General features: G+C 39.6%; 1 protein-coding gene across 3 annotated transcripts in view; it reads right to left on the bottom strand.

Annotated features, from left to right (window-relative positions):
* The window catches only part of LOC122540931 (monoacylglycerol lipase ABHD2-like), a 106,057-nt gene that overhangs the window by 68,238 nt on the left and 9,978 nt on the right, over nt 1-27,841 (bottom strand). For all 3 annotated transcript variants that reach the window (XM_043677248.2, XM_043677249.2, XM_087981398.1), the window contains one exon: nt 17,807-18,015. In XM_043677248.2, coding sequence (XP_043533183.1) covers nt 17,807-18,009 — 203 coding nt within the window. In that variant the 5' untranslated portion in view covers nt 18,010-18,015. Of the gene's footprint in view, nt 1-17,806; nt 18,016-27,841 lie in introns of those variants that run through there.

Here is a 27,841-nt window from a genome sequence, read left to right as displayed (position 1 = left end):
CTGCCTTTTTTGCAAATTACATAAAACAAAATCCATCACTAATTACGAAAGCCATCATGAAAAAGAAAATGTTTCCCTCTTTGGCAGATTCAGTTAAACCTTCTTATTTCACTTTTCATCTGGTCCAAAACTTGGGAAGCCAGATTTCCCAACAGGAACTAATCTTGTTATCATAGCACACACATTTCTGACACAATTACAGACCTGATTAGGAGGAATTAATCTCTTCATGAAGACATTGCAGTAATTTTTCCACTACATTTCACCAATACCAGACAGTATCCCATGGGGCAGTTGGAAACCAACATTTGCATGCATAATTATCTTCATGACTTGGCTAATATAGGCTGACCCACTACCAAATTTAATTTTTTTTCCTCAACCACTGTATTTTTATGCAAATGTAGTCCTCAAAACACAATTTTAGGTTGTGGCGTTATTTATGACACAGGAGGCTATTTGGCTTAATATCAATTGAACTGTTTTAAAGACTGGCATTTACACAATTTGTGTTTGTCAGGAAGACTAAAGTTTTACATATATTCTGTGTTACTTTGGGCACTACTACAGCAAGTTAAGTATTTCACAGCCATTTTGCATGCAGGGGAGGTGATGGCCTGGTGGTACTTTTGCTGGACTATCAATCCAGAAACTCAATCAATGCTCTGGGGACTCAGATTTGAATACCACCATGGCAATGGAATCAGAATTCAATAAAATATCTGGAATGAAAAAAATCTAATGATGACCATGAAACCACTGCCCATTATCAGAAAAAAAAATCCTCATCTGCTCTACTCTACTGCAAAGTCCTCCTTGCTAACATCTAGGGGTTAGTGTCAAAACTGGGAGAGTTGCCTCTCAAGCTAGTGAAGCAAAAGCCTGACACTGTTATACTCACAGAATCATATCTTAAAGAAAATGTCTCAGGCTACACTCTCAATCCCTGGATATGTCCTGTCCCACCTGCAGGACAGACTCAACAGAAGTAGTAGCATAGTGGCATGCAGTCAGGATGAAATTGCATTGAGAGTCCTCAACAGTGACTCCAGACTCCATTAAGTCCCATGGTATCAGGCTAAATACGGGGAACATCCTAATGATTACCATGCATTGTCCTCCCTCAGATGATGCATCAATACTCCTCCATATTGGAGGAAACACTGAGGGTGGGAGGTTGCAGAATTTACTCGACATAGGTGGATTTCAATGTCCACTAGCAGTACTGATAGAGTTAGTCAGGGCATGCTTCCTTACTGACCTTCCTCCCATGATTGCAATGTCCAACACTGTGCGAAACTCATCAGGTACTGAAGCAGTTCATGTTCAAATGTAACAAGGCCTGGACAATATCCAGGCTTGAACTGGCAAGTAACAAATGCCAGGCAAAGACCATCTCCAATAAGAGACAATCTATTGCAAACCCTTGACATTCAATTGTGTTACCATTGCTGAATCCGGAACTATCAATATCCCGGCAGTTACCATTGGCCAGAAACTCAACTGGATTTGCCATATGAATACAGTGACAACACAAGCACATCTGAGGCTAGGAGTACTGCAGACAGTAACTCCCCTCATACCTCAACATCTGTCTACTATTTACAAGGCATGGAAAACTCCCCACCTACCTGGATGAGTGCTGTTTCAACATTCAAGCAGCATGACAACTTCCAGGACACTGCAGCTGGATTGACTAGCATCATATCCGTAAACAAACTCTCTTTACCAAAATCCTTATGATCAGCAGCATCGACAAGGTGCACAGCTGCAATTCACCAAAAGTTCTTCAGCAACACCTTCCATACTCATAACCACTTCTATCTAAAAGCCCAAGGGCAGCAGATACATACGAACACCAGCACCAGCAAGTTCCTCTCAAAGTCACTCGCCACCCTCTCTTAGAAATATTGCTGTTCTTCCACTGTTGCTGGGTCAATATCTTGGAATTCCCTCCCTGATGGCATTGAGAGTCTACCTACAGCAGTTCATGATCTGCAGCAGTTCAAGAAGAAAGCTCACCACCACTCTCTCATGGACAACTAAGGACAGGTAATAAATGCTGGCCAGCTAATCCCATGAGTACATTTAAAAAAAACAAATAGTCTAATTACATTTTAATGAAATGATTAATTTGCCTGATCCTGAAGGCAATGGTTGAGCAAATAATGTTGATGACAATACAGAACACCCCCTTCAGAAATCTATCCAAAAGTAAACGGGCACATTCGGCCTTAGTTTACCTGCCTCAAGAATAAAACTTCTGACAGTCCTCATCACTTAATAATCTACAAAATAAAATTATGCAGATTATGAGCTCAAATTGTAGACTGGATTCTGACTTCACATAAATGCAATACACATACAGATTAACTTAAGAAAAAGAAACTTTGAAATTGTTTCTGGAGCACAATATGTTAGATTTTTGATTTGGAAGGGAGTCAAGGATTATTGGCAAACAGGCAAGTGGAGTTAAGGCCATAGATAAGCAAGTTGACATGGAGTCAGATGTACAACTAGGAAACAGACCCTTCGGTGCAACCCGTCCATGCCGACCAGATATCCCAACCTAATCTAGTCCCACCTGTCAGCAGTTAGCCCAGATCCCTCAACTCTTCCTATTCATATACCCATCCAGATGCCTTTTAAATGTTGCAATTGTACTAGCCTCCACCACTTCCTCTGGCATCTCATTCCATACAGGCACCACCCTCTGCATGAACAAGTTGCCCCATAGGTCTCTCTTTTATATCTTCCCCTCTCACCTTAAACCTAAACCTATGCCCTCGTTCTGAACTCCCCCACCCCAAGGAAAAGACTGGGCCTATTTATCCTATCCATACCCTTCATGATTTTAAAAACCTCTATTTGGTCACCCCTCAGCCTTCGACACTCCAGGGAAAACAGCCTGAGCCTATTCAACCTCAAGTTTCACAACATCCTCCCGATAGGAAGGAGACCAGATCTGTATGCAACATTCCAAAAAACCAATGTCCTGTACAGCTGCAACATGACCTCCCAACTCCTCTACTCAATACTCTGACCAATAAAAGAAAGCATACCAAACGCCTTTTTCACTATCCTATCAACCTGTGACTCCACTTTCAGGGAGCTAAGAACCTGCACTCCGAGGTCTTTGTTCAGCAACACTCCCTCGGACCTTACCGTTAAGGTATATAAATGCTGCTAAGATTTGCTTTCCAAAAATGCAGCACCTCGCATTTATCAAAATTAAACTCCATCTGCCACTCCTCAGCCCACTGGCCCATCTGATCAAGATCCTGTTGTAATCTGAGGTAACCTTCTTCGCTGTCCACTACACCTCCAATTTTGGTGTCATCTGTAAACTTACTAACTGTACCTATGTTTATATTCGGATAATTTATATAAATGATGAAAAATAGTGGACCCAGCAACAAACCTGTGGCACACCATTCGTCACAGGCCTCCAGTCTGAAAAACAACCCTCCACCACCACCCTCTGGCTTCTACCTTTGAGCCAGTTCTGTATCCAAATGGCTAGTCCCCACCGTATTCCATGAGATATAACCTTGCTAACCCGTCTCGCAAAAGGAACCTTGTCGAATGCTTCCCAATGTCCTAATCCAGTTCCTATTTCATTGGGTCTTACAGTCAATAAACCCAAGTGACTACACTGCATTTTGATTCAGGCTATACTGAAGCTCAAAAATTACACACATTACACACTAGCTTCAGCTATACTCTACACAAATAAACATCACACAAACATTGCCTATTGAAACCATTACATCATTCACACAGACAATGGTTCCACAGCATTTTCTGTTATTAACATCTGAAAAAAATGCAGACAGTAAAGAAAAACAACATTATAGATAATTTCAATTTGGATGCCAAATTAATCGATTATCAACTGTGTATGAAATGCTAGATTAGAGTTTTGCTGGTGAATCAGTGTGTAAGCAAACAATGTAGCACACTCATTTAAACTACATATTCAAGAAGATCCCACCTCACACCTGTGCTGAATTAACTAATCTAATTTATTTATTAGATGTATACATGAGGTATACTTGTTTTTGAAAGAAAAAAATTCTTATCTCTAAATACAGAGCAGCCAGTAAAACAAAATGGTAGATGTAATAAGTTATGACCTTGTATGCTATTCAATGTATTTTACTGATGATTTAAACATTTCAAGAAGGCTCTCTTAAGCCACCATTTTAAAAGCAAATATTTATATAAACTCTAATGTAATACAAACAAAGTAACTGTGTACATAAGGTTCACTGAACCATCAACATCACCAATGCAAATAGTGGCTGGCTGCAAGAGAGAAAAATCAATGGGAGGGGCACCACCTCTGAAAGACAGACTTGAATTCTGATAGTGCCTTTCATGTACTCTGGACATCAAAATTGCTGCAAAACCAAAGTAACCTTTTGAAGTAAAGGCAAAAGACAAGGCTCCACTACCAGGAAATTAGATAAATTACCAGTTAAACTATGTCAGCTGAGACACACACATTGCCTAGGATACTGGGAGGATTGAAATATTAAACTAGATTTATATACTCAAATCCAAAGTACAGCAAATTCAAAGCTGAATCATCTATATAACAATCCAATCTGAGACATCATTGGGCAGGTTGCTTTGTCATTAATGCAGTGTCCCACCCTGCAGCCAAGAGTAAACACAAGATTTCTGGTCAAGAATTCAAAACATCTGAACCACATCCATAAATGGTTTCATACAATACTCGAGGGGTTTTACTGGCTGTCCAGTTGTATTAAACACCACTACTGCTATTGTACTGCAGAATGTCCATCATTCTTCTGAATTTCAAGTCTAATTAAAAATAAAATTTAAGAATCTTTCCGAAGTATTTCACTGAAACAAACTGCTACACTAGCTTTCAAACTAACTCAACTCAAATTTCCTTCACAACTCTCCGTAGTTACAGATTTTCATTCAAAATAAAAAGAAAATGTAAAAGATTATCACAATTCTTTTGAGAGTGGAGGATTGAAGTTCCTGAGCCCAGATATGCAAGTTGAATCCATCCAACATATCCAATCCACCAAAGCCTCTCCTGTTAGGCCAACATGGTCCATATTTACTTAGTAAAGGCTAACTACATGCCAATGGTAGCCTCAATATACTCTTTCTAAAACAATCAACTGTATGGTTAATCCTTTCATGGTCTTGTTGCTCTTTATTACTAAGTTTCTCCATTCCTACAACATTTCAAGAGTTCTCGTCTCTTGCTCATGCTCCAGTGCCTTTGCTTCACCTTCAGAAGCATGACTTCAACTTTTCAGCTCTATTCTCTGGATATCCCCTCTCTAACTTCTCCACATTTAAAGAACATTACTAAAATTGATTTCTTTGTCCGAGCTTTTAGTCAAGATCTTACAATTGCTTTGACTTGGAGTCATTTCCAGAAATAGCCTAAAGAAAGTTGAGTGAAACAGCTAAACTCAACAGAACAGCAATTGCTTTCAAAAAATGATACAGCATGAAGTTGCAGCTACAATTTACCACATTAAGTTCCTTACGTTAGTCTTCCATGAGATGAATATATTAAATGAAGGTCAGGTACTTTGGCCAAGGAAGGGAAGAACATTGGAAAACTGCTGGAGCCTAGGGTTCTCACATTTTGCATACAAAATCACATATAGTATCCCATTTACTTTATAGTATTGACTGTGACAACAGCATCAATGTTCAAACCTTCCTTGGGAGTGATTTAAGGATAAAATAGTAAATTCAACTATTGTGTTGAATTTACACATTTAATTTCAATACAGTGTGACAGCTCATACTGTATAGTTTTTACATTGCTCATCTGTTAGAATAAGCATTTGTAAGATTACAAGAAACCATATAAAAAGGTACTTATGGTGTGAAAACATAAGTTGATAAAGTATGGGTTAGATTGATAAAACTCCTGTGTCAGAGTCCAAAGAATGAGAATGAACACGTAAACAGGACTGTTACACCAGTGCCATGTTGAGTGTGCTGCCCTGTTAAAGTACCACACTACAGATGAAATGCTGAGCTAAATGTTCCTGCTCTCAGTGGAAGATTGCTTGGTGCTATGCAAAAGTTTGCACTGTGGCTGGCATAACTATCAAGCTATTCCATCACAGCAACAAATCATTCATCTAATTGCAGGTTAAGAAACCTTGCTATGCAATAAATACCTCTGAGTATTTGCTGCCAAGTGCTTTCTTTTGTTGAGTTAATAATCCAAAGGGCAATAAGCCCTGGTGTAAGTATACCATTAATAAGATATTTCAGTTTCCCATCTCAATTTAAGGGAAATTTCTTAAACAGCATCTTCAATTGTCTATTTTTTGTTGAGTAATTTTGTCTCTGCCTCTACAACACACATTTCTTTAAACATACATAATTTAAAATTTAAAAGTTGAAGCATCCACAAAGTTTAAAAAAAAACACCCAGGATTAAACCTATGATGATCTAATTGACAACAAAGCCCAGAACAGATAACACCAGTGAGAGAACTTGCATCACCAGAGACAACAGGCCAAATGGATTACTTCTACATCAAATGTATCAAAATTAAAAAGATCAGATATAAAACTGAGTAAAACATAATTTGGAATTCAATTCATAGCTGCAGAGTTTAAAATTAAAATTGAGTAACAAAGCAAAAGAGAGATACATGCTATGAGTGCCACAAATCTGAAATAAAAATTGACAATGCTGGCCAGATAAAGACAATTTCTCCTGCTGTGTATGTGCAACATTTATGTTTTCACTAAGATCTATAAATAGATCATATTCAACACTGAAAAATCCTGCATTACATATTTCTCCACCAAAATGCCAATGATCCTCAAAAATGTAAAACCAAAGTCCCTCACATAAACATGAATCATTACAACATTGAACTCTGCCCTGGAGCAGAGCTGAAATTAGAGCAGTTGAGATGCTGAGTCACTGTCATGATAACAGAATTCTACAAACAGACAGTCAACCATGGTTACAGAATTACTGATTCATATAGCATGGAAACAGACCATTCAGTCTAACTAGTCTATGACGGCCATAATCCCAAACGAAACTAGTCCCACCTCCCTGTGCTGGGCCCACATCCCTGAAAACAATTCTTATTCATGTACATATCCAAGTGCCTTTTAAATATTGTAACTACCTGTGTACAACACTTCCTTTGGAAATTCATTCCATATACAAACCATTGTGTGAAAAAAATGTCTCTTGTCATCTTAAAAATATGGCCCACAGTCTTAATTTCCCACCCGAGGGAAAAGACACCTATCAATCATCTTATCTATACCCCTCATGATTTTATAAACCTCTAAGATCACCCCTCAACCTCCCAACACTGCATTAAAACAAAGTCCCAGTCTATCCAGCTTCTCCTTATAACTCAAACTATCTGTGCCTGGCAACATCATGGTAAATCACTTGTGAACCCTCTCCAGCTTAATTATATCCTTCCTGTAAACAGGGCAACCATAACTGGACACAGTACTCCAGAAGACACTCACCAATGTCTTGGACAACTCCAACATGACTTCCCAACTCCTATACTCAAAGGTTTGAGCAATGAAGGCAAGCATGCGGAGGTGGATAGGACCCTTAGCCATGCCTGACCCATCATCCGCACTTCTGCCTTACTCCTTTCCTTCCCTCGCACAATAACGATAGAGTTCCCCTGTACTCACTTACCACCCCACCAGCCTGCACATCCAAAAGTTTGTAAGTCACCATTTCCCTCACCTTCATCGGGATGCCACAACAAGATACATGTGCATATTACACAGGTGGTGCTGGACATGTTAAAACACAAAAGGTGGATAAATTCCCAGGACCTGATCAGGTGTACTTGGAATGTTATGGGAAGCTGGGGAAGCGATTGCTGGGCCCCTTGTTGAGATATTTGAATCATCCATAGTCAAAGTGTGGTGCCGAAACACTGCAGTTCGGCTAACGTGGTGGCACTATTTAAGAAAAGTGGTAAGGAAAAGCCAGGGAACTATAGACCAGTGAGCCTGACATCAGTAGTGGGCAAGTTGTTGGAGGGAATCCTGAGGGATAAGATTTACAATTTTAGGAAGGGCAGGGACTGATTAGGGATAGTCAACATGACTCTGTGCATGGGAAAGTGTGTATGAATAACTTGATTGAGTTATTTTAAGAAGTAACAAAGAGGATTCACGAGGGCAGAGCGGTGGATGCGATCGTTATGGACTTCAGTAAGGCATTCGACAAGGTTCCACATGGTACAAGATTACATCACATGGAATACAGGGAGATCTAGCCATTTGGATATAGAACTGGCTTGAAGGCAGAAAACAGAGAGTGGTGGTGTAGGTTGCTTTTCAGAATGGAGGCCTGTAATCAGCGGTGCGCCACAAAGATCAGTGCTTGGTCCACTGCTTTTCACCATTTATATAAATGATTCAAATGTGAACATAGGAAGTGTAGTTAGTAAGTTTGCAGATGACACCAAAATTGGAGGTGCAGCGGACAGCGAAGAAGGCTACTTTGGATTACAATGGGACCTTGAGCAGATGGGCCAATCGGCGGAGGAGTGGCTGATGGAGTTTAATTTAGAAAAATCTGAGCTGCTGTATTTAGGAAAGGCAAATCAGGGCAGGACTTGTACACTTAAGGGTAATGGTATTGGGGTGTGATGCAGAACAAAGAAACCTTGGAGTGCAGGTTCATAGTTCCTCAAAAGTGGAGTCCCAGGTGGACAGGATAGTGAAGGCAGCATTGGTATGCTTGCAATTGTTGGTCAGTGCATTGAGTACTGGAGTTGGGAGGTCATGTTGCAGCTGTCCAGGACATTGGTAAGGGCACTTTTGGAATACAGCGTCCAATTCTGGTCTGCTTGCTATAGCAAGAATGTTATGAAAGTTGGAAAAAGTTCAAAAAGATTTACAAGGATATTGTCAGGGTTGGAGGGTTTGAGCTATAGGGAAAGGCTGAATAGGCTACGGGATTTTCCCTGGAATGCCAGAGGCTGAGGGGTGACCTTATAGAGGTTTATAAAATCATGAGGGGCATGGGTTGGGTCAATAAAGTTTTTTTTTCCCCCTAGGGTGGGGGATTCCAAAACTGGAGGGCATAGATTAAGGTGAGAGGGAAAAAATTTAAAAGGGACCTAAGGAGCAACTTTTTTTTTTAAAAACACAGAGGGTGATGAGTGTATGGAATGAACTTCCAGAGGAAGTGGAAGAGGCTGGTACAATTACAACATTTAAAAGGCATTTGAATTGGTATATGAATTATACCAATTCATAGACCACCATGGGCAGCACGGTGCTGCCTCACAGCACCAGGGTCTCAGGTTCGATTCCAGCCTCGGGCAACTGTCTGTGTCAAGTTTGCACATTCTCCTAGTGTCCAAAGATGTGCAGGTCAGGTGAATTGGCCATGCTAAATTGCCCATAGTGTGAGGTGCATTAGTCTGAGGGAAATGGGTCTGGGTGGGTTACTCTTCGGAGGGTCGGTATGGACTGGTTGGGCAGAAGGGCCTGTTTCCACACAGTAAGGAATCTAATCATGAGTAGGAATGGTTTAGAGTGATATTGGCCAAATACTGGCAAATGGGACTAGATTAATTTCAGATATCTGGTCTGCATGGATGAGTTGGACTGAAGGGTCTGATTCTAGCTATACAGCTCTATGGCAGTATTCAGTGACAATACTGCTCCTTTAACAAGGTTATTAGGTCTTTGGGTTATTTTTTTGAGAGACTTCGTAAAGACAGAGGTGCCGAAATGTCTGAACTGGCTACATTAATAATAGCTAACAGATGCTGCCAAAGTCAACACTCAGGAAAGGTTTTCCGTTTTTTAAAAAAATACTTGTACAATGATAGAGGAGTGACCAGTTCTCCCAGTTCCGGGTTTTGTCTCGTTTTGGGTTAGTTTTTAGTTGGGAACCCAAAGAAACAGCCCCATGCTGATCCTCTCTCGGAGACATCTCTCTCTTTTAAGAGCCTGTGTTTGACTTTACCTTTTTGCCCTTTGTTAAGTTGCGTCATTGTGTCGGTTCGGTTTTGAAATAGTTATGCTATTCTAAATTTGGTTTTCTTTTGTGTGCGTGTTTTTGAAAACAGTAGTTTGACTAGCTGCATTACTCCTGGAAATATTCATCTGCTTAAAACATATAGAAAAGTTAGGTTCTGGGTTACTTTCATAAAATATTTTGAGGGGGTTTGGCGTGGTCCATAACAATTCACCTCCCCTCCTTCATTAACATTCTGCAGGGACCATTCCCTCGACGATACCATCATCCATTCCTCCTCCATTTCCGACACCAATCTACACCCCATTGGCATCTTCCCACACAATCACAGAAGGCGTACCATCTGCCCATTCATCTACTCTTTCCTCACTACCCAAATACCTGCTAGGCAAAGCAATTTACCTGTACTTCATTCAATGTCATTTACTGCACTCACTGTTCACAGTGGGGTCTCCTCTAGACTGGGTGACACCTTTGCAGAATAGCTACATTCTATCTACAAAAATGACCCTGAGCTTCCAGTTACCTGCCATTTCAACAGACCGCTGTGTTCCTACATCATCATATCTGTTGTAAGCCTGCTGCAAGTGTTTCAACAAGACTCAGCGGAAGCTCAAAGAACAGCACCTCTATTTTCACTTGGGGATCCAGCAGCCAGTAGGACTCAGCATCGAGTTCAATAATTTTAAAACCAGATTCTGTCCTTCCATGTTTTAGGCTTTCTTCCCCACCATTTATTGCCCATCTTTAAATGCCCAGAAGGTCATTAAGAGTCAACTTTATTACTGAGAGTCTTGAGTCACATGTAGGGAAGAGCAGGTAAATACAAGTTACCTTCCCTAAATGAATACTGTAACTCATAATTTAGTTTATTTTATGAAATAAAGGACAGCTACAGCCCACATAAGTGGAGGTAGTCACAAAGGGGAGAGAGCAGACTGGAGTTTGTACTGAACTATGAAATGCAATAAGTAGTTGTCAAAGACAGAATGACTCTGCCAAATCTCGCACTTTTTTTTCTTTAGAAGTTGCCTATTTCTTCAGCATGTGCGATGCATATCCCCTCATGGGCATATGGCATATCTTTCCAGCTGTGTTCAACATTACAGATTAACCAAAAACACAGACTGCATTGGTTCAAGGAGGCAGCTGACCATTGCCTATGCAATTAGGGAAAGTAGTTAAGTGCAATAAATGCTAGCATTGGTATTGACGCACACATTATATGATTAAATAAAATTAGCATTACAAAAATAATAGTGGCCTCAATTTTTAAAATCTGTATAATTGAAGAAGTTTTGTTCAAGTCAAAATTTCACCCAATGCCTCACTAGTATGCAAGGATATAAAACCACTAAATTGTCTTTTCTTCAAAAATAGCCTTTCTTCTCTTTACACATTTTGTGCACCAATTATGAACATAGTCATGTGACATGCTGTCACTGTAACCTCAAATATGGTTGGTACAGCCTTTAAGGGTTAGTGCAAAGATTCACAAAGGTAATGAGTAAAGGTGGATCATTTACACAGGTTGGAGAGGTGAAAAGGAATTTCCCTTTAGGGTGTAAGTTTGCTCGCTGAGCTGTAGGTATGATATCCAGACGTTTCATTACCTGTTTAGGTAACATCATCAGTGGCGACCTCCAAGTGAACATAGAACAATACAGCACAGAACAGGCCCTTTGGCCCACGATGTTGTGCCGAACATTTGTCCTAGCTTAAGCACCCATCCATGTACCTATCCAATTGCCGCTTAAAGGTCACCAAAGATTCTGACTCTACCACTCCCACAGGCAGCGCATTCCATGCCCCCACCACTCTCTGGGTAAAGAACCCACCCCTGACATCTCCCCTATACCTTCCACCCTTCACCTTAAATTTATGTCCCTTGTAACACTAGCGAAGCTGTTGTCTCCTGCTTTCTATTTATGTTTGTCCTGGATGGGGTTCCTGGGGTTTGTGGTGATGTCATTTCCTGTTCGTTTTCTGAGGGTTTGATAGATAGTGTCTAGATCTGTGTGTTTGTTTATGGCGTTGTGATTGGAGTGCCAGGCCTCTAGGAATTCTCTGGCATGTCCTTGCTTAGCCTATCCCAGGATAGATGTGTTGTCCCAGTCGAAATGGTGTTTTTTTTTTCCTCCGTGTGTAGGGCTACGAGGGAGAGAGGGTCGTGTCTTTTTGTGGCTAGCTGGTGTGGCAGTCTGCCACAAACACTACGTAGGACAAATAAGAAGCAAGATAGCCACCAGGATATATGAACACCAGCTAGCCACAAATAGACAGGATCCTCTCTGCCTCGTAGCCCTACACACGGAGGAAAAAAACCCACCATTTCGACTGGGACAACACAACACATCTATCCTGGGACAGTCAAAGCAAAGACATGCCAGTGAATTCCTAGAGGCCTGGCACTTCAACCACAACGCCATAAACAAACACACAGATCTAAATACCATCTATCATCCCCTTGGAAAATGAACAGGAAATGACATCACCACAAACCCCAGGAACACCATCCAGGAAAAACATATAAACAGAAAGCAGGAGACAACAGCTTCGCTTCACTTCACTTGGAGGTCGCCACGATGATGTTACCTAGCCAGGTAATGAACGTCTGGATATCAAACCTACAGTTTAGCGAGCAAACCTACACCCTAAACCTCAACCTGAGCTACAAACCTTCACAAACCTTGCAGGAATTTCCCTCTCAGCAAAGAGAAAGTTGTAAGTAACATATACATTTTATGTACATAAATACACACACACATATAGAATATATATGAGTCAGTTGCATGAGCACCGATGTAGGAATAAGATTTCCAATTTGCTTCATACGAAAAAAATAGCAATTTGGGGAACTTGATAAAGGATTTTTCTTGCATCAATGGCAAACAAATGCCCAATTATAGTGTGAAAGGTCAAAACCTTTAGCCACATAGTTCTCATTAAACTTATAAACAAATGGAACTGAAGGATTTAGAAAGGAAGTCACTTGTTGAGTCTGATAATAATGCAAGGTCTGGAATTTTAAGACAATAGACTGTCCTTACAAATGAACAGATGTGCCTTGTTTTGACTAAGTCTCTTTCTTAAAAAGAAATAGAATGTTTAACACAGAGGAACTGCATTATTTTGGATGAAATTTGATGATGTATTGAGGGGTTATCATGTGCTAGGTTTGAATTAACTGGAAGTGCTTTTTGTTTATCCATAGGAAATGATGGTTCTGTTAGCTGAACACAAGAAAGTCTATAACCAACAAACATACACAAAGAATGTTAAAATCATTTCAGTACATGCACAGTGTTATGCCATGGTTCAACTCCAAAGAGAACAAGTAACTGAGCTACAGGCTAGGGAAAGTGGAGAACTTTTTTTTCCAAAAGAAAAGTCATTGTTCCATAGTTTCCAAAAAAACCGTCACTGCCCATCATGTGAAACATTTATATCAAAAGTGGTTTACACCTGACCAAAAGACAGAGCTGCATGAATAAACCTGTTAACCTCCCTAAGCATATTATCCTCAACATAGTGCTGTTCACTACTGACCAATGTTGAAAGAATTCAGTACAGGAGCTCTATTTATGGACAAATCTAAACCAGATGGTTGATATTTTTCAAATATTCAATTTTAATCCAAGCAGGTTTCTTTCAATTATTTTAAAGAAAGCTTTATTTTTTAAGAAATCAAAAAAGGCTCCCCTCTATCCAGTGGTAACAAGTTTCAGTCAGTCTCACAATAATCATCCACAATAATTGAAATCAAAAAGTGGAGCTGTATAAATCCAAAGGGCAGAATTTGTTTAGTTTCTTTGAAATAAATGTTGGCTGGACTGCAACAACAGTTTGAATATTAAGAATAAATTACTGGCATTATGACTTTGTAGAGTATCATTACATTAGTCAAATTACAGTTGTTCTTATTTTTAAAAACAGATCAGCTGAAAGGCTTGGAGAAAACATTGTATTTCAATAAAGTTTATATAGAACAAAAAAAAGAGTATGTCAAAATGATTTCAAAAACCAGAGATTTGCATCATCCTTTTTTGTCAAGGAGAGGAGAATATAATGGATTTTTCCATTTAGATTTTCTTTAAAAAGTAAAGAAAATGCATAAGAAACAAAATCCAAATTGATTTACTAAGTTCAAATTTGTTTAAGTAAAAAGGATGGCACCAGAAACAGCTATTAAAAGTAAGTTTTGAATAAAAGAGGCTTTGTCCAATATCAAAGCTGATTTTATATCTTTAACAATCTAAGTGGTACGAGTCAGAAAAGCTCCTCCAGACCACAAGAAACTAATGTCCTCCCTTTCTGTTCTCATCTGCCACAGCCTAACTATTAACATTTCAACTATTAACAACTCAAATTTCAAAATCAACTAGTTAACAATACATTAATCTGTGCTTTTTAAATGCCAGATATACCATCTTAGCTATTTTATAGTTAAACTTACACAGCCTATTCAGCCTCTCCCTATTGCTCAAATTCTCCTGCGCTGGCAACACCCTTACAAAACTTTTCTGAACCCTTTCATGTTTCACAATATCCTTCCGATAGGAAGGAGAGACCAAAACTGCACGCTATATTCCAAAAGTGGCCTAATCAACGTTCTGTACAGCCGCAACATGACCTCCCAACTCCTTTACTCAATACTCTGACCAATAACGCAAAGCATACCAAATGCCTTCTTCACTATCTTATCCTCCTGCGACTCTACTTTCAAGGAACTATGAACCTGCACTCCAAGGTCTTTTTGTTCAGCAATACTCCCTCCGACCTTACCATCAGCTGATGCAAAATACTTGTTTAATATCTTCTGCGGGTTCACACAAAGGCTGCCTTGCTGATCTTTGAGGGGGCCCTATTCTCTCCCTAGTTACCCTTTTGTCCTGAAATGTATTTACAAAAACCCTTTGGATTCTCCTTAACTTTATTTGCCAAAGCTATCTCATGTCTCCTTTATACCCTCCTGATTTCCCTCTTAAGTATACTCCTATTGCCTTAATATTCTAAGGATTCTCTCAATCTCTCTTGCCTATACCGGACATATGCTTCCATCTTTTTCTTAACCAAAACCTCAATTTCTCTAGTCATCCAGCATTCCCTACACCTACCAACCTTTCCTTTCACTCTAACAAGGATATACTATCTCTGGACTCTCATTATCTCATTTCTGAAGGCTTCCCATTTTCCAGCTGTCCCTTTACCTGTGAACATCTGCCCCCAATCAGCTTTTGAAAGTTCTTGCCTCATAGCATCAAAATTAGCCTTCCTTCAATTTAGAGCTTCAACTTTTAGATCCGGTCTCTCCTTTTTCATCACTATTTTAAAACTAATAGAATTATGGTCACTGGCCCCAAAGTGCTCCCCCACCGGCATCTCAGTCACCTACCCTGCTTTATTTCCCAAGAGTAGGTCACGTTTTGCACCTTCTCTAGTAGGTACATCCACATACTAAATCAGAAAAGTTTCTTGTATACACTTAAATTCCTCTCCATCTAAACCCTTCACGCTAAGCCAGTCCCAGTTTATGTATGGAAAGTTAAAACCCCTATCATAACCATCCTATTATTCTTACAGAGAACTGAAATCTCCTTACAAATTTGTTTCTCAGTTTCCCACTGACTATTAGGTGGGTCTATAATACAATCCCAATAAGGTGACCATCCCTTTCCTATTTCTCAGTTCCACCCAAATAACTTGCCTGGATGAATATCCTCCCTCAGTACAGCTGCAATGCTATCCCTTATCAAAAACGCCACTCCCCCTCCTCTCTTGACCCCTTTCATCCCAACCTATTTAGCCTTTGTTCATAAAGCAATCCCTCCATACCAGTGAACTGTCTCTGTCAGGGTGAGCTTGCAAATTTATTACAAAATTGGCTTCACGACAGGAGACAAAGTGGTGGTGGAGGGTTGTTTATTGGACTGGAGACCTGTTACCTGCAGTGTTCCACAGGATTGGTCCACTTTTTGTCATTTAAAAAAATGATTTAGATGAGAACATAGAAGGCATAGTTAGTAAGTTTGCTGATGGCACCAAAATTGATGGTATTGCAGACAGTGAAGATTACAAAGGAGGTCTTGATAAATTGGGTCAATGGGCTGAGGAATCGCAGATGGAGTTTAATTTGGATAAGTGTGAGGTATCACATTTTGGTAAGAACAAACAAATGAAAAGTAGCGCCTTGGGTAGTATTGCAGAGCAGAGACCTAGGAGTTCAGGTACCTAATTCTTTGAAGTTAGCATCACATCTCTATGACTCTACATAGACAAGATGGTTAAGGCATTTAGCACACTTGCCTTCATTGCCCAAACCTTTGAGCACAGGAGTTGGGGCATCATGTTGTGTTGTACAGGACATTGGTGAGACCGCTTCTGGAATACCGTGTGCAGTTCTGGTCACCCTGTTATAGGAAGGATATTATTAAGCTGAAGAGGGTTCAGAAAGTACTTACCAGGATGTTGCTAGGAACAGTGTTTAAGTTATAAGGAGAAGCTGGATAGGCTGGGACTTTTTTCCCCTTGAGCATAGGAGGTTGAGGGGTGACCTTATGCATGTTTATAAAATCACGAGGGGTATAGATAAGGTGAATGGCGGGTGTCTTTACCCTGGAATGGGGATTTCAAGACTAGGGCATATTTTTAAGGTGATGGTGGTGAGGAGAAAGATTTTAAAAAACTCAAGAGATGAGGGACAATGTTTTTTTAAACATAAAAAGTATTGTGGGTGTGAGATGAACTTCCAGAGGAAGTGGTGGAGGAGGATACAGTTCCAATATTTAAAAGACATCTGGATAAGTTCATGAATTAGAAAGGTTTGGTCCAAACGCAGTCAGGTGGGACTGGTTTAGATTGGGATTACAGTTAGTGCGGACTTGTTGGACTGAAGGGTCTATTTCCATATTATATGACTTTATAATTGCCTCCAGTGAAATGATACCTTTCCTTAAATAAAGGGTTCAAAACTGTTCAGAGTACTCCAGAAATGATCTCATCAGCACCAGTACAAGAGAAATAATTTTTACAAAAAAATGTGGAGTGCAATAATTGAAAATGACTTCCAATCAACTTAGCATCTATGTGCAAAATTTCCACAAAAATTGAAACCATTGAAGCGATTGATAAGTTAATGTTAAAATAGAAGTTTGGGAAAACCTCAGCAGGTCTGGGGGGAGAGACAGAGTTAACGTTTCAAGTCCAATAACTTTACTTGGGATGTAGAAGAGAAAAAACATGCACCTATGAGTCTTCAAAATGGCATTGTACACTACCTTTTGAATTCAAAATGCAGATAACACAAGATTAAATATCAGCTGTCAATCAACAGGAAACTGATTCAATACCATATCACAAATGTTGAGAACCAGACACAAACTGGAGTCCTAGAATCTGAATTACAAGACGAATATGAAAACGGCTTAACAGTCAACTTGACCAAAAAAGAAAATTATTCACTTCTATCAATTCTTCCAACACACAAGCAAAAACAATTTGTTTGAGCAAAAATGTTGGAAAGACGCAGCAGGTAAAGACAACAGTTCTGATGAAGAGTAATAGCTGCAATATTAACATTCTTCATTTTCTAAAGATGTTAACTAACCTGCTAACAACCACATTATCTGTTTTGGTTTCATCATTCCTACATTTGCACTATTTTACATATTGTTACAATTGAGTTTGAATAAAATTCATTGTTTAGTTAATAACTACACATCACATTGCTATCCTCAGTAATACATGTATCTCTTTCCTATCCACTAACTGCTGGAAAGCAATTTGTTTACTTACTCTTTGGTCAGCAGTGAGCATGACTTCAGCAAGAATCGTGAGAGTGCGTTATCCTGGAAAGTCAGCTCTGGAGGAGCAGTTGGACTCTTAAGATTGAGACATCTTACAATGATGTATAGCACTGCAGCGACTGCAGCCAGCTTCATCCCATCAAACATTGCTGGCATTTCAGGCGCAATCCTTACACCCTCGGAGTCTGCCATTGTTGCCTACAAGTATTTAAAAAGATAAAATTGATTAAGTATAAATATCATTAAAACAAGAGCTCGTTGCTGTGGAGATCATGAGGCTTTAACTACGACAAACTTGCCCAACTCAAACCAGCTCAGTCGATTCCAAAACAGCCACAGAAAGGAGTTGGTGGAAATACAGAGAAGAAATGGGAAAATATGCAGTTGACTAATATTGATGTCAAGAATAGATTGGGAGAGGAGTTGGGCAAGCACAAAGATGGAGCTACAATGCAGTTAGACTAAAATGTTCACGTTCCATTATGCATGCAGTATGTCTGTTGTGAAAAGGTGCACATGCAATCTGTTTGTTTGTAACTTAGAGAGAATGGGGGATGGGGGAAGGTTTGCAGAGTCCTTTATACATCATATGCAGTTGTAGTAAATCATGATAGTGGACAACTAAACAACTGAAATGGAGCAGGCTCAATGAGGGGAGATGCCAAGTACATTACTGCGAAACATATGCCCTTGGTTTAGCATCCATCTTCAGCAGAAATGCCAAGGAGATGATCCATCTAGGCCTCCTCCCAAAGTCCCCAGCTTCACATTCATTCCACATGATGTCAAGAAAAGACAAGATATTGGATACTGAAAAGGCGTTGGACAGTGACAATTCTCTGCCAATATTACCAAAGATCTATAATATGGAAATAGCCATGCCCTTAGCCAAGCTATTCCTGTTCTGTTACAACACAGACAAGGTAAAAATTGTCTGGGTATGTACTATACACAAAAGGCTGGACAAATCCAACCCAGCCAATTATTTGCTTGTCTACCCTCATCCATCTGCAAGATGAGAGAGATCAACAGTACTATCAAGTGCACTTGCAAAGGAGTCATCTAATCAATGCTGCTCACTTTGGATACCACCAGGGTCACTGAAATCATTATAGCCTTGGTCTAAACATAGATGAAACAGCTGAACACCATAGAAGCAAGTGACCAGTCTTTCGATCAAAGCAGCATCTGACCTGGTAGAACATCAAAAAGCTCGAGCAAACTAAAATCAATGAGAATCATGCAAAAGGTCTACATTGGTTGGAGACATATCTAGTACAAATGAAGGCAATTGTGGTAGAGTCAGAGAGATGTACAGCATGGAAACAGACCCTTTGGTCCAACTTGTCCACGCTGACCAGACACCCCAATCTGACTTAGTCCCATTTGCCAACATCCCTCTTCCACATGCTTTATAAATGTTGTAACTGTACGTGCCTCCACCACTTCCTCTGGCAGCTCATTCCATATATGCACCAGCTTCTGCCTGAAAAGGTTACCCCTCAGATTTCTTAAATCTTTCCCCTCTCACATTAAATCTACGCCCTCTAGTTTTGGCCCGAGGTAAAAGCCCTTGACTATTCACCCTTTGTCCCTCATGATTTTATAAACCTCTATAACATCACCCCTCAGCCTCCGAAGCTCCAAGGAAAACGTTCTAGCCTACTAGCCTCTCCCTAAAACTCAAGTCCCAGCAACATCCTTGTGAATCTCTTCTGCACCCTCTCAATCACCCCTATAGAAGGCTGACATGGTGGCTCAATGATTAGCACTGCTACATCACAGCACCAGGTACCTGGATTCGATTCCAGCCTTGGGCAACTGTCTCTGTGGAGTTTCCACAATCTCCCAGTGTCTGCGTGGATTTCCTCCAGGTGCCCCGGTTTCCTCCCACAGTCCAAACCTGTGCAAGTTAGGTAGTTTGGCCATGCTAAATTGCCCATAATGTTCAGGGACGTGTAAGTTAGGAGCATTAGTCAGGGAAAATGTAGGCGAATGGTTCTGGTTGTGTTACTCTTCAGAAGGTTGTTGTGGACTTGTTGGGCCAAATGGCCTGTTTCCACACTGTAGGGATTCTACGATTCTATCTCAGTTTCAGGCCATCATTGCAGGGGTTCCTCAGAGTAGATATTTCTAAGTAACCTGCTCCGAGATATTATTACACACATCTGGAGCAGGTGAGTTCAGGCCTCCTGGCCCAGTAGTAAGGGCATTATCACTGCATCACAAAGGCCCTTCTTGAATTCTTCAGTATACTAGACATCTCAGATACTGATGCAGTGTGTGTTAATATGCCGCAAGATCTGAACGATATCCAGGCTTGGGTCATAAGTGGCAAGTAACATTCACATCATACAAGTGCCAAAAAAAAACCCATCTCCAACAAGGGAGAATTTAACCATTATTTTGACATTCAATTGATAGCTGTTTTCATTCGATTTCTGGTCAATGGTAACCCCTAGGATATTGATAGTGGGAGATTTAACAATAGCAATCCAATTGAATGTCAAATGATGGTTAAATTCTCCCTTATTGGAGGCAGTTATATTTTGGCACTTGTGAGATGTGAATGTGGGTCATAAGCCATGAATTATGTGGTGAGGAACTGAACTCCTGTCTCCCAAAGTCTGTCCACCATCTACAAGGTGAGTTTGACAGAATACTACTCACTTGCCTAGATAGGTGCAGATTCAAAACTACTGAAGAATTTTGATACCATCCAGGACAAAGCATGATTTGAAGACAACAGACAATTAAGGTATTTTTCAATGTATAATTTCAGTTACATCACACTGTAAACTTTTGCTATAAATTCTGTGTCTTACAATTGTGTCCTCCACAACCACCTGATGAAGGAGCGGCGCTCCGAAAGCTAGTGTGCTTCCAATTAAACCTGTTGGACTATAACCTGGTGTTGTGTGATTTTTAACTCTGGACAAAGCAGACTGCTTGATTGGCACATGTCCACCACCTTCAAAATTCAATTCCCTCCCCACTAAACGCACAATGAAGGCTTCATGCACTATGATTCCTTTGAGAACATCTTGTAACCTCTGACCTCAACCAGTAAGAAGGACAAAGACGACAGATACATGGATACATCACCACCTGCAATTTCCCCTCAAGACACACATCATCCTTACTTGGAACTATTACTGTTTCTTTACCATTATAGAGTGTCTTAGGGATATAACAGCACGGAAACAGACCCTTTGGTCCAACTCATCCATGTCAACTAGATATTCTAACCTAACCTAGTCCCATTTGCCAGCATTTATTGATTCAAAACCTACAGCTCCCTCCTAAGCTGCACAGAGTTCTTACACCTGCAAGGGCTGCAGTGCTTCAAAAAGACTGCTCACCACCACATTCCTCAGAGCAATTAGGGATAGGCAATAAATGTTGGGCTAACCAGCACTACCCACGAATGAGTTTAAAAAAAAATCTTAAATTCCTGATTGAAAGCAGCACTTTGGAAATTAAAAGATGACATAAACCACTTTTTGCCCACATACCTTTAGGAGATAGATTTTAGAGTCATAGAGATGTACAGCATGGAAACAGACCCTTCGGTCCAACCCGTCCATGCCGACCAGATATCCCAACCCAATCTAGTCCCACTTACCAGCACCCGGCCCATATCCCTCCAAACCCTTCCTATTCATATACCCATCTTAAATGTTGCAATTGTACCAGCTTCCACCACTTCCTCTGGCAGCTCATTCCATACATGTACCACCCTCTGCGTGAAAAAGTTGCCCCTTTAGGTCTCTTTTATATCTTTCACCTTTCACCCAGATTAATATGAAAGAATTTGAACTTTTGTTCAATTTGGAGTTACCAAACCAGCATTTCATAAATTTCTCTCCCTTCTTATTCAACTCTTTTCAGTTTTGGTGTCCCGCATGAGGGACTTTGCTCCTTCATCTGATTTTCTCAAGTGAACCACAAGAATAGAAACTGTCCCAAGCAGATCCACATCCACTTTTGAGAGAATGTCAAGAATGGGTTAATCTTAAAATCAATTTATCTAAATTTCTAGCAACCCCCTTCCATATTCAGTACAAACGTAAAAGAAAATTAAGGATTTGACAGAACTTATAAATTTCGTTATTTACTCTTGTAAAAACAAAATTTCAGTAGTCATGTTAATTCAGTTCCGGCAACAAGGTTCAGTTCTTGAACTCTGAACCTAAAATCAAGCAAAAGCTATATTACTTCATATCTAAACCAAAAATGCAAATGTATGCTAACTGTAGAAAATTCTCTAACACGGAGGTTAAAAATACCTGTGAATTACCGAATCGGATCAAGGTATCCTCACCCATTTTAAATTTTAGACAATGGCTGTGGTTCAGCTTCAGATTTAAATAAACTGCAAATTAAGTTACGTCTTTTGTTTTTGTGACCACCTTCCTATTGACTTTACATTGGATATTTTCTAAAGCTAAAGCGAGCAAAGTTGCTGAAAACCCTTTAACAATCCAGTGGGTTGAAAGTGCTGGCCTAATCCAGCACTTATGGGTGGCACGGTGGCTCAGTGGTAAGCACTGCTACCTCACAGCACCAGGGTCCCAGGTTTGATTCCAGCCTTGGGCAACTGCCCGTGTGAATTTTGCACATTCGCCCCGTGTCTATGTGGGTTTCCTCCGGGTGCTCCAGTTTCCTCCCACGATCCAAAGGGTCAGGTGAATTGGCCATGCTAAATTGCCCATAGGGTTAGGTGCATTAGTCAGAGGGAAACAGGTCTGGGTGGGTTACTCTTCGGAGGATCGGTGTGGACTGGTTGGGCCGAAAGGCCTGTTTCCACACAGTAGGAAATCTAATCTAATGCAGAATTGCTTTCTTCTTCTTGCCATGAATATTCCTAAATTTTGTTCTAGAAAAATGTCCCAAGGTATTTTAAAGTTCAGGTCACACTAAAGTGGCAAGAGTATTATGGGAATTGGTTGAAAGCACTATTGATAAAAGGCTGGAATTAAAAGGGGGATTTTCAAAAGTGTGGTGAAACCTCTTAAGACAAAAGGTTAAAAGAGGCAGTTGCATAGTGCTGAGGCAAGATATCTAAAAAACACTGCCATTGATTATACACCAGAAAGAATAAGGTACATGTCTAAGATGGGATTTGTCAGTTCAAGGGTCTGAAAGACAATGCATTATTAAAAAGGAGTGTTGGCAGTTGTAAACAATTTTTTAAAAATGGCTTGCCACAACATTTATTCTTTATGCAAAGACCTTGCAAACCAACAAAAATTCAACCACAGGCTTTAAACAAACCTAACACACTTTGGTTAAACTCTGAATGATCAACATGGTTCTTACACACTCCTTTCCATTGGTGTGGTCATCATTTAGAGCAGCTTACCTCACCCATGTCACAACTTGACTGCATCAATGGAGACAGTTAAACATGATTCATACATTACACAGTGTTTGCTGATACTGAGAATAAACTTATATTATTTGATCAGCTCTACAGTCAGGCTATTAAATGGACAAATGGAAATTAAACTAAATAATTTTTTAAGAATTGCGAGCCCGTAACAAATCTGAATGTCAACTGCAATCTCAGAAGAAGGAACACTGAATGCAAAGTATGTTGCACACTGACACCAGTTTCTTAAATGTGTCCACGTCTCAAAGAAAACACATGAGGTGGGAGGATAGACATAAGTGAAATATGCTTTCATACTCAAATTTTTAAAAGCAGTTTTTATGATATATATTCAACACTAGTTTTTAATGTCAGCAGACAGACTGGTCTCCATTTGTTGATTTCTTAAGGAAAGATTTTCTTCTCAAAATTAATAGCTTCTGCCAACATCAGTTGCTTTGTCACAAGTACAGAATATAATAAAACCATAAAATTAGAGCAGAGAAAATGTCACGCAGCTCTTACCTTCCATGCTAACAATTGGAGCAGCCTAATATAAATCTTTCAAACAAACACATCCTTTAAAATTCTTTTTCAAACACTTACTAATAATACAATACATAAAATTAATACGAATACGAGACACTAATTGCCATTTCAGATAAACACTGCATGATTTAGACAGCCTTTTGTCTGAAAATATTTCAACTTCCTCCTTCATTGTTCAACATAATTACTAATCGACATTTGTCAAATAGTCCAACCAAACTTACACAATCACCATTTCAAAATCATTCACAGATTTTGAAATCCTTTTGATAATTGTTCACAGCAAAAGACCATTTAAGTTAGAGCAATAGAATCTTAAAACAGCAATGTATTAAAATCTTTATAATACCATAAGATGCAGAAGCAAAAGTAGGCCATTTAGCCCATCAAGTCTGCTCCACTATTCAATGAGATCATGGCTGATCTGATAAGCCTCAAGTCTACTTTCCTGCCTTTTCCCTATAACCCTTAAATCCCTTACTGATTTATCCCGTGCAGTAATCTATGAAAATTCGACAGGCCAAGAACTATTTAAAGTAAAAATAAACAACTTTATTTCCTAAAGTATGACAGAGAATAATTAACTAACAACTCCTTCCTCGAGCCTATCTTTTACCTTTCCTTTTATAATACCAGCCTGATAAAACCCCGGATTAAGATTTACAAAACAAAACTTCTCAAAACCAGACCGCTTTCAGTCTTCTCTGGATTCCTGTCGTCTTTTCTTCTTCTTGTGGATTCTGCTTCACAGATTACTGATCGATAAAGGTACCTTTAAGAAAGCTTTCTTTTGGGCAGTCTCTACATGCTGGTGGTTTGACAGTTCTCCTCCCAACTGTTCCCTGGTCTTATACCCTCAAAGCATCAGATTGTGTCATTGGCTTTTAAGACTGTCAATATACTAAATTCAAACTGGATTGGAGATAGGTTTTTTTGGGGGGTATAATTTAAACTGATTGGCCTAATTCGTATCTTTTTTTCTCCAGGCAACCAGCTACCCTAGCTACCCCAGAAGCTGGACCACATGTTACATTATATCTTATTCAGAACATTTAGTGCTGTCAGGTCATTCTGCTTGCTTTTAACCCTCTTAAAAAAAAGGTACAAAACACCCACATCTTCAAAACAAACAAGTGGTAATTTATGAAATACCTTCTGAAAATCCAAAAGTTATAACCAATGTTTCCCCTTTTATCTATCCTGTTTTTTAATTTGTAAAACAATTCTAGTAACTCCATTTCATGACTTCCTCTTTATAAAAGATACTGACTCTACTTGATCATATTATGCATTTTAAATGCTCTGCTATTACATCCTTTATAATAAATTCTGGTCTATACTTTTTTTTTGTTTCCTTCCCTTTTAAACCTTTTTTTCAATAATCAAGCTGTTCAGAGATGTTGCTACAGGTAGGATGTTACCACTGCATCACAATAGTTCTCTTTTTAAATGAAGATGCTACATTGGCAATTTTTGAATCCTCTGCAACTTTTCCAGAATCCAAGGAAGATTATCACCTGTGCAACAACTATCTCTGTAGCTACTTCCTTTAATATTCCAGAGGGCTAACTCATCAGGTCCAGGCAACTTAATTGTCTTTAGCCCTAGTATTTTCCCTAACACGTTTTCCACCGTGTTTGTTGTGTTTATTTCTCCTCCTCCTTTTGCCCCTCAATTATTTAGTAATTTTGGAAGAATACCGAGAAGTATTTATTAGGTTTCCCTGCCAATTTCTGCTTCCCCATCACTCCTTCCCCAATTCTAAGAGGAGTATGTTCACTTTATTAGATTTTTAATAGATTCTGTACAGCATGGAAATAGGCCCTTTGGCCCAACAAGTCCAAATCAAACTTCTGAAGAGTAACCCAAACCCCTACATTTACTTAACTACATATGACTAACGCACCTAACACTATGGGCAATTTAGCATGGCCAATTCACCTGGCCTGGACATCTTTTGGATTGTGGGAGGAAACTGGAGCACCCAGAGGAAACCCACGCAGACAAGGGGAGAATGGGCAAATTCCACACAGGCTGGAATAGAGTCTTGGTCCCTGTGAGGCAGCAGTGATAACCATTGAGCCACCATATTTCTCTCTTCCCTTTTATATATTGAAAAGAAGCTCATGCTGTCTGCCTTGATATTACTTGCAAGTGTACCCTCAAAGTTTAACTTCTCCCTCTTTATTCTTTTTGTTTTTATTTGGCTTTTAAAACTCTCAATCCTCAGACTTACCACTAATCTATGCCACATTGTAGGTTTTTCCTTGCAATTTAATGCTATCCTCAACTTTCCAAGCTAACAATAGTTGGCCAATTCTTTTCAGTTCACTATGAACTGTTTTCTTTAACTTTTGCCATTGTTCCTCAACCTTCTTTGCTAATAAACTCTCTTCCCAGTCTACTTTTGCCAACTTTACCTCAAATTTTTGGAATTACCCTTACTCAGACTTCTGTTTAGATGTCTTTATACAGACGTATTTAAGGCTAGCACAGTCATTTCTGATCCAAGTTGCTCCCTCTGTCTCTCTAAATTATACTTTGTTGTGGTCACTGTTTCCTAGAGGATCTTTTTCTCTGACATTTATTTAGACTGCTTTATTAGACATCAGATTAAAAATGAGATTAGAGTGGTGCTAGAAAAGCACAGTCAGGCAGCATCAAAGGAGCAGGAAAATCGACGTTTCGGGCAGGAGCCCTTCAGTAGGAATGAGGGGTCAGATTCAAAGTGGTCTGATCCCTGGTTGGATCACAACATACCACTCCAGGAAACTGTCCCAAATACATTCCATAAATCGTTCTTCATGGCTACCTCTGCCAATGTGACTATTCCAAGTTACATGAAGATTTAAGTCACCCATGATTAATATACATACTGTCACTATCTCTAGATTTTATTCTCTGTCCCATGGTATGGCTACTGTTAGGGGATCTAAAGACCATTCTTAGCAGTATCTGTTTTCCCTCTATTCCTTACTTCTGTCATTGGACCCTAAGTCTTTCAATCCACGATCATTAAAATTAATGCAGTTACTTATGTACAACTACAATACTGCTATTTTAAAATGGTTAAAATCTGTGGCTGATTTCTCCACCTGGAGAAGCAAACAGATTAACTGTTTCTGGGTCCAGAACCTGCCTTCAATGATTAGGGTGGGAATGGAGAGAGGAATTTCCCCTCATGTCCTTTGACTGGTATAGGAACAGGTTTCATTGTGGGAGAGCCAGAGGCCTTCCAATTTGAGAGTGGCAGGCTGTGACTGCAGTTAGGTAACAGTGACTCAATAATTTGTAACATTGCTTAAATAAAGTTCCTCCTGCTAACTCTTATATATAACACTAATCTTCCCCAGTACCCATCAGAATTTATCTTCTCCCTTTACACTCCATCCATTCAGTTTGATATCTTCTTGGGGTCTTATTTACTGCATACTTTAATAATCACTTCTCAAATCAGGATCACTTCTCCATACAATAAATAAGAACAGGTCCAAAACTTGATACTTCCTTCTAATCCAATATCCTTTAGTTTGGTCTTATTCTCCAACCACCCTTGTAACACCAGCATCATGTTCTTTTTAACTTTAGTGTCGTAACTGTTGCTTGAAAATTCTCATGGGACCTCACAGTGAGCCTTTTTTCCTGTTAAGTCAGAACACTATTCACAAGTCCCATGTTTGAGAGTCAAGAAAGGAGTTAAACTTTGCAACAATGTTAAGAGTCAGAACTGCTTAGGGGAAACAATATCACTGAGACTGCATGCTCAAGGGAGATTTGCAGAAATATTATTCACTTCTTACACCTGTACTTGTGGGAATCTCAAGCTGAGATACTTCTGTTGAATTAGGACCCAAAGGCGATTATGCCTTCAGCTCCAAACTACACATATGGTACAAGAGAGAACAGAAACTACCCAAGGGACAGCTCAGTTCCAACAGCTGTACTTTTAGGAAAAACAAAGCAACTAAGATGGCTATCATGTCAACAATTTCCCTCTTCATTGGATCTGCAGACTTATTAGTTGCTTTTGAAGCAAACTAGGAAAATTGCACTGGTCAACAATATTTAAACATGTTCTCAAATCTCAAGTTATCTTGTTTC

Source organism: Chiloscyllium plagiosum, unplaced genomic scaffold (genome assembly GCF_037043375.1).
Source record: "Chiloscyllium plagiosum isolate Xiang-an unplaced genomic scaffold, Cpla_swu_hap1 HiC_scaffold_39, whole genome shotgun sequence".
Classification (NCBI taxonomy): domain Eukaryota; kingdom Metazoa; phylum Chordata; class Chondrichthyes; order Orectolobiformes; family Hemiscylliidae; genus Chiloscyllium; species Chiloscyllium plagiosum.
The sequence above is the reverse complement of the archived record's forward strand: the minus strand, read 5'-3'. Positions and strand labels throughout refer to the sequence as shown.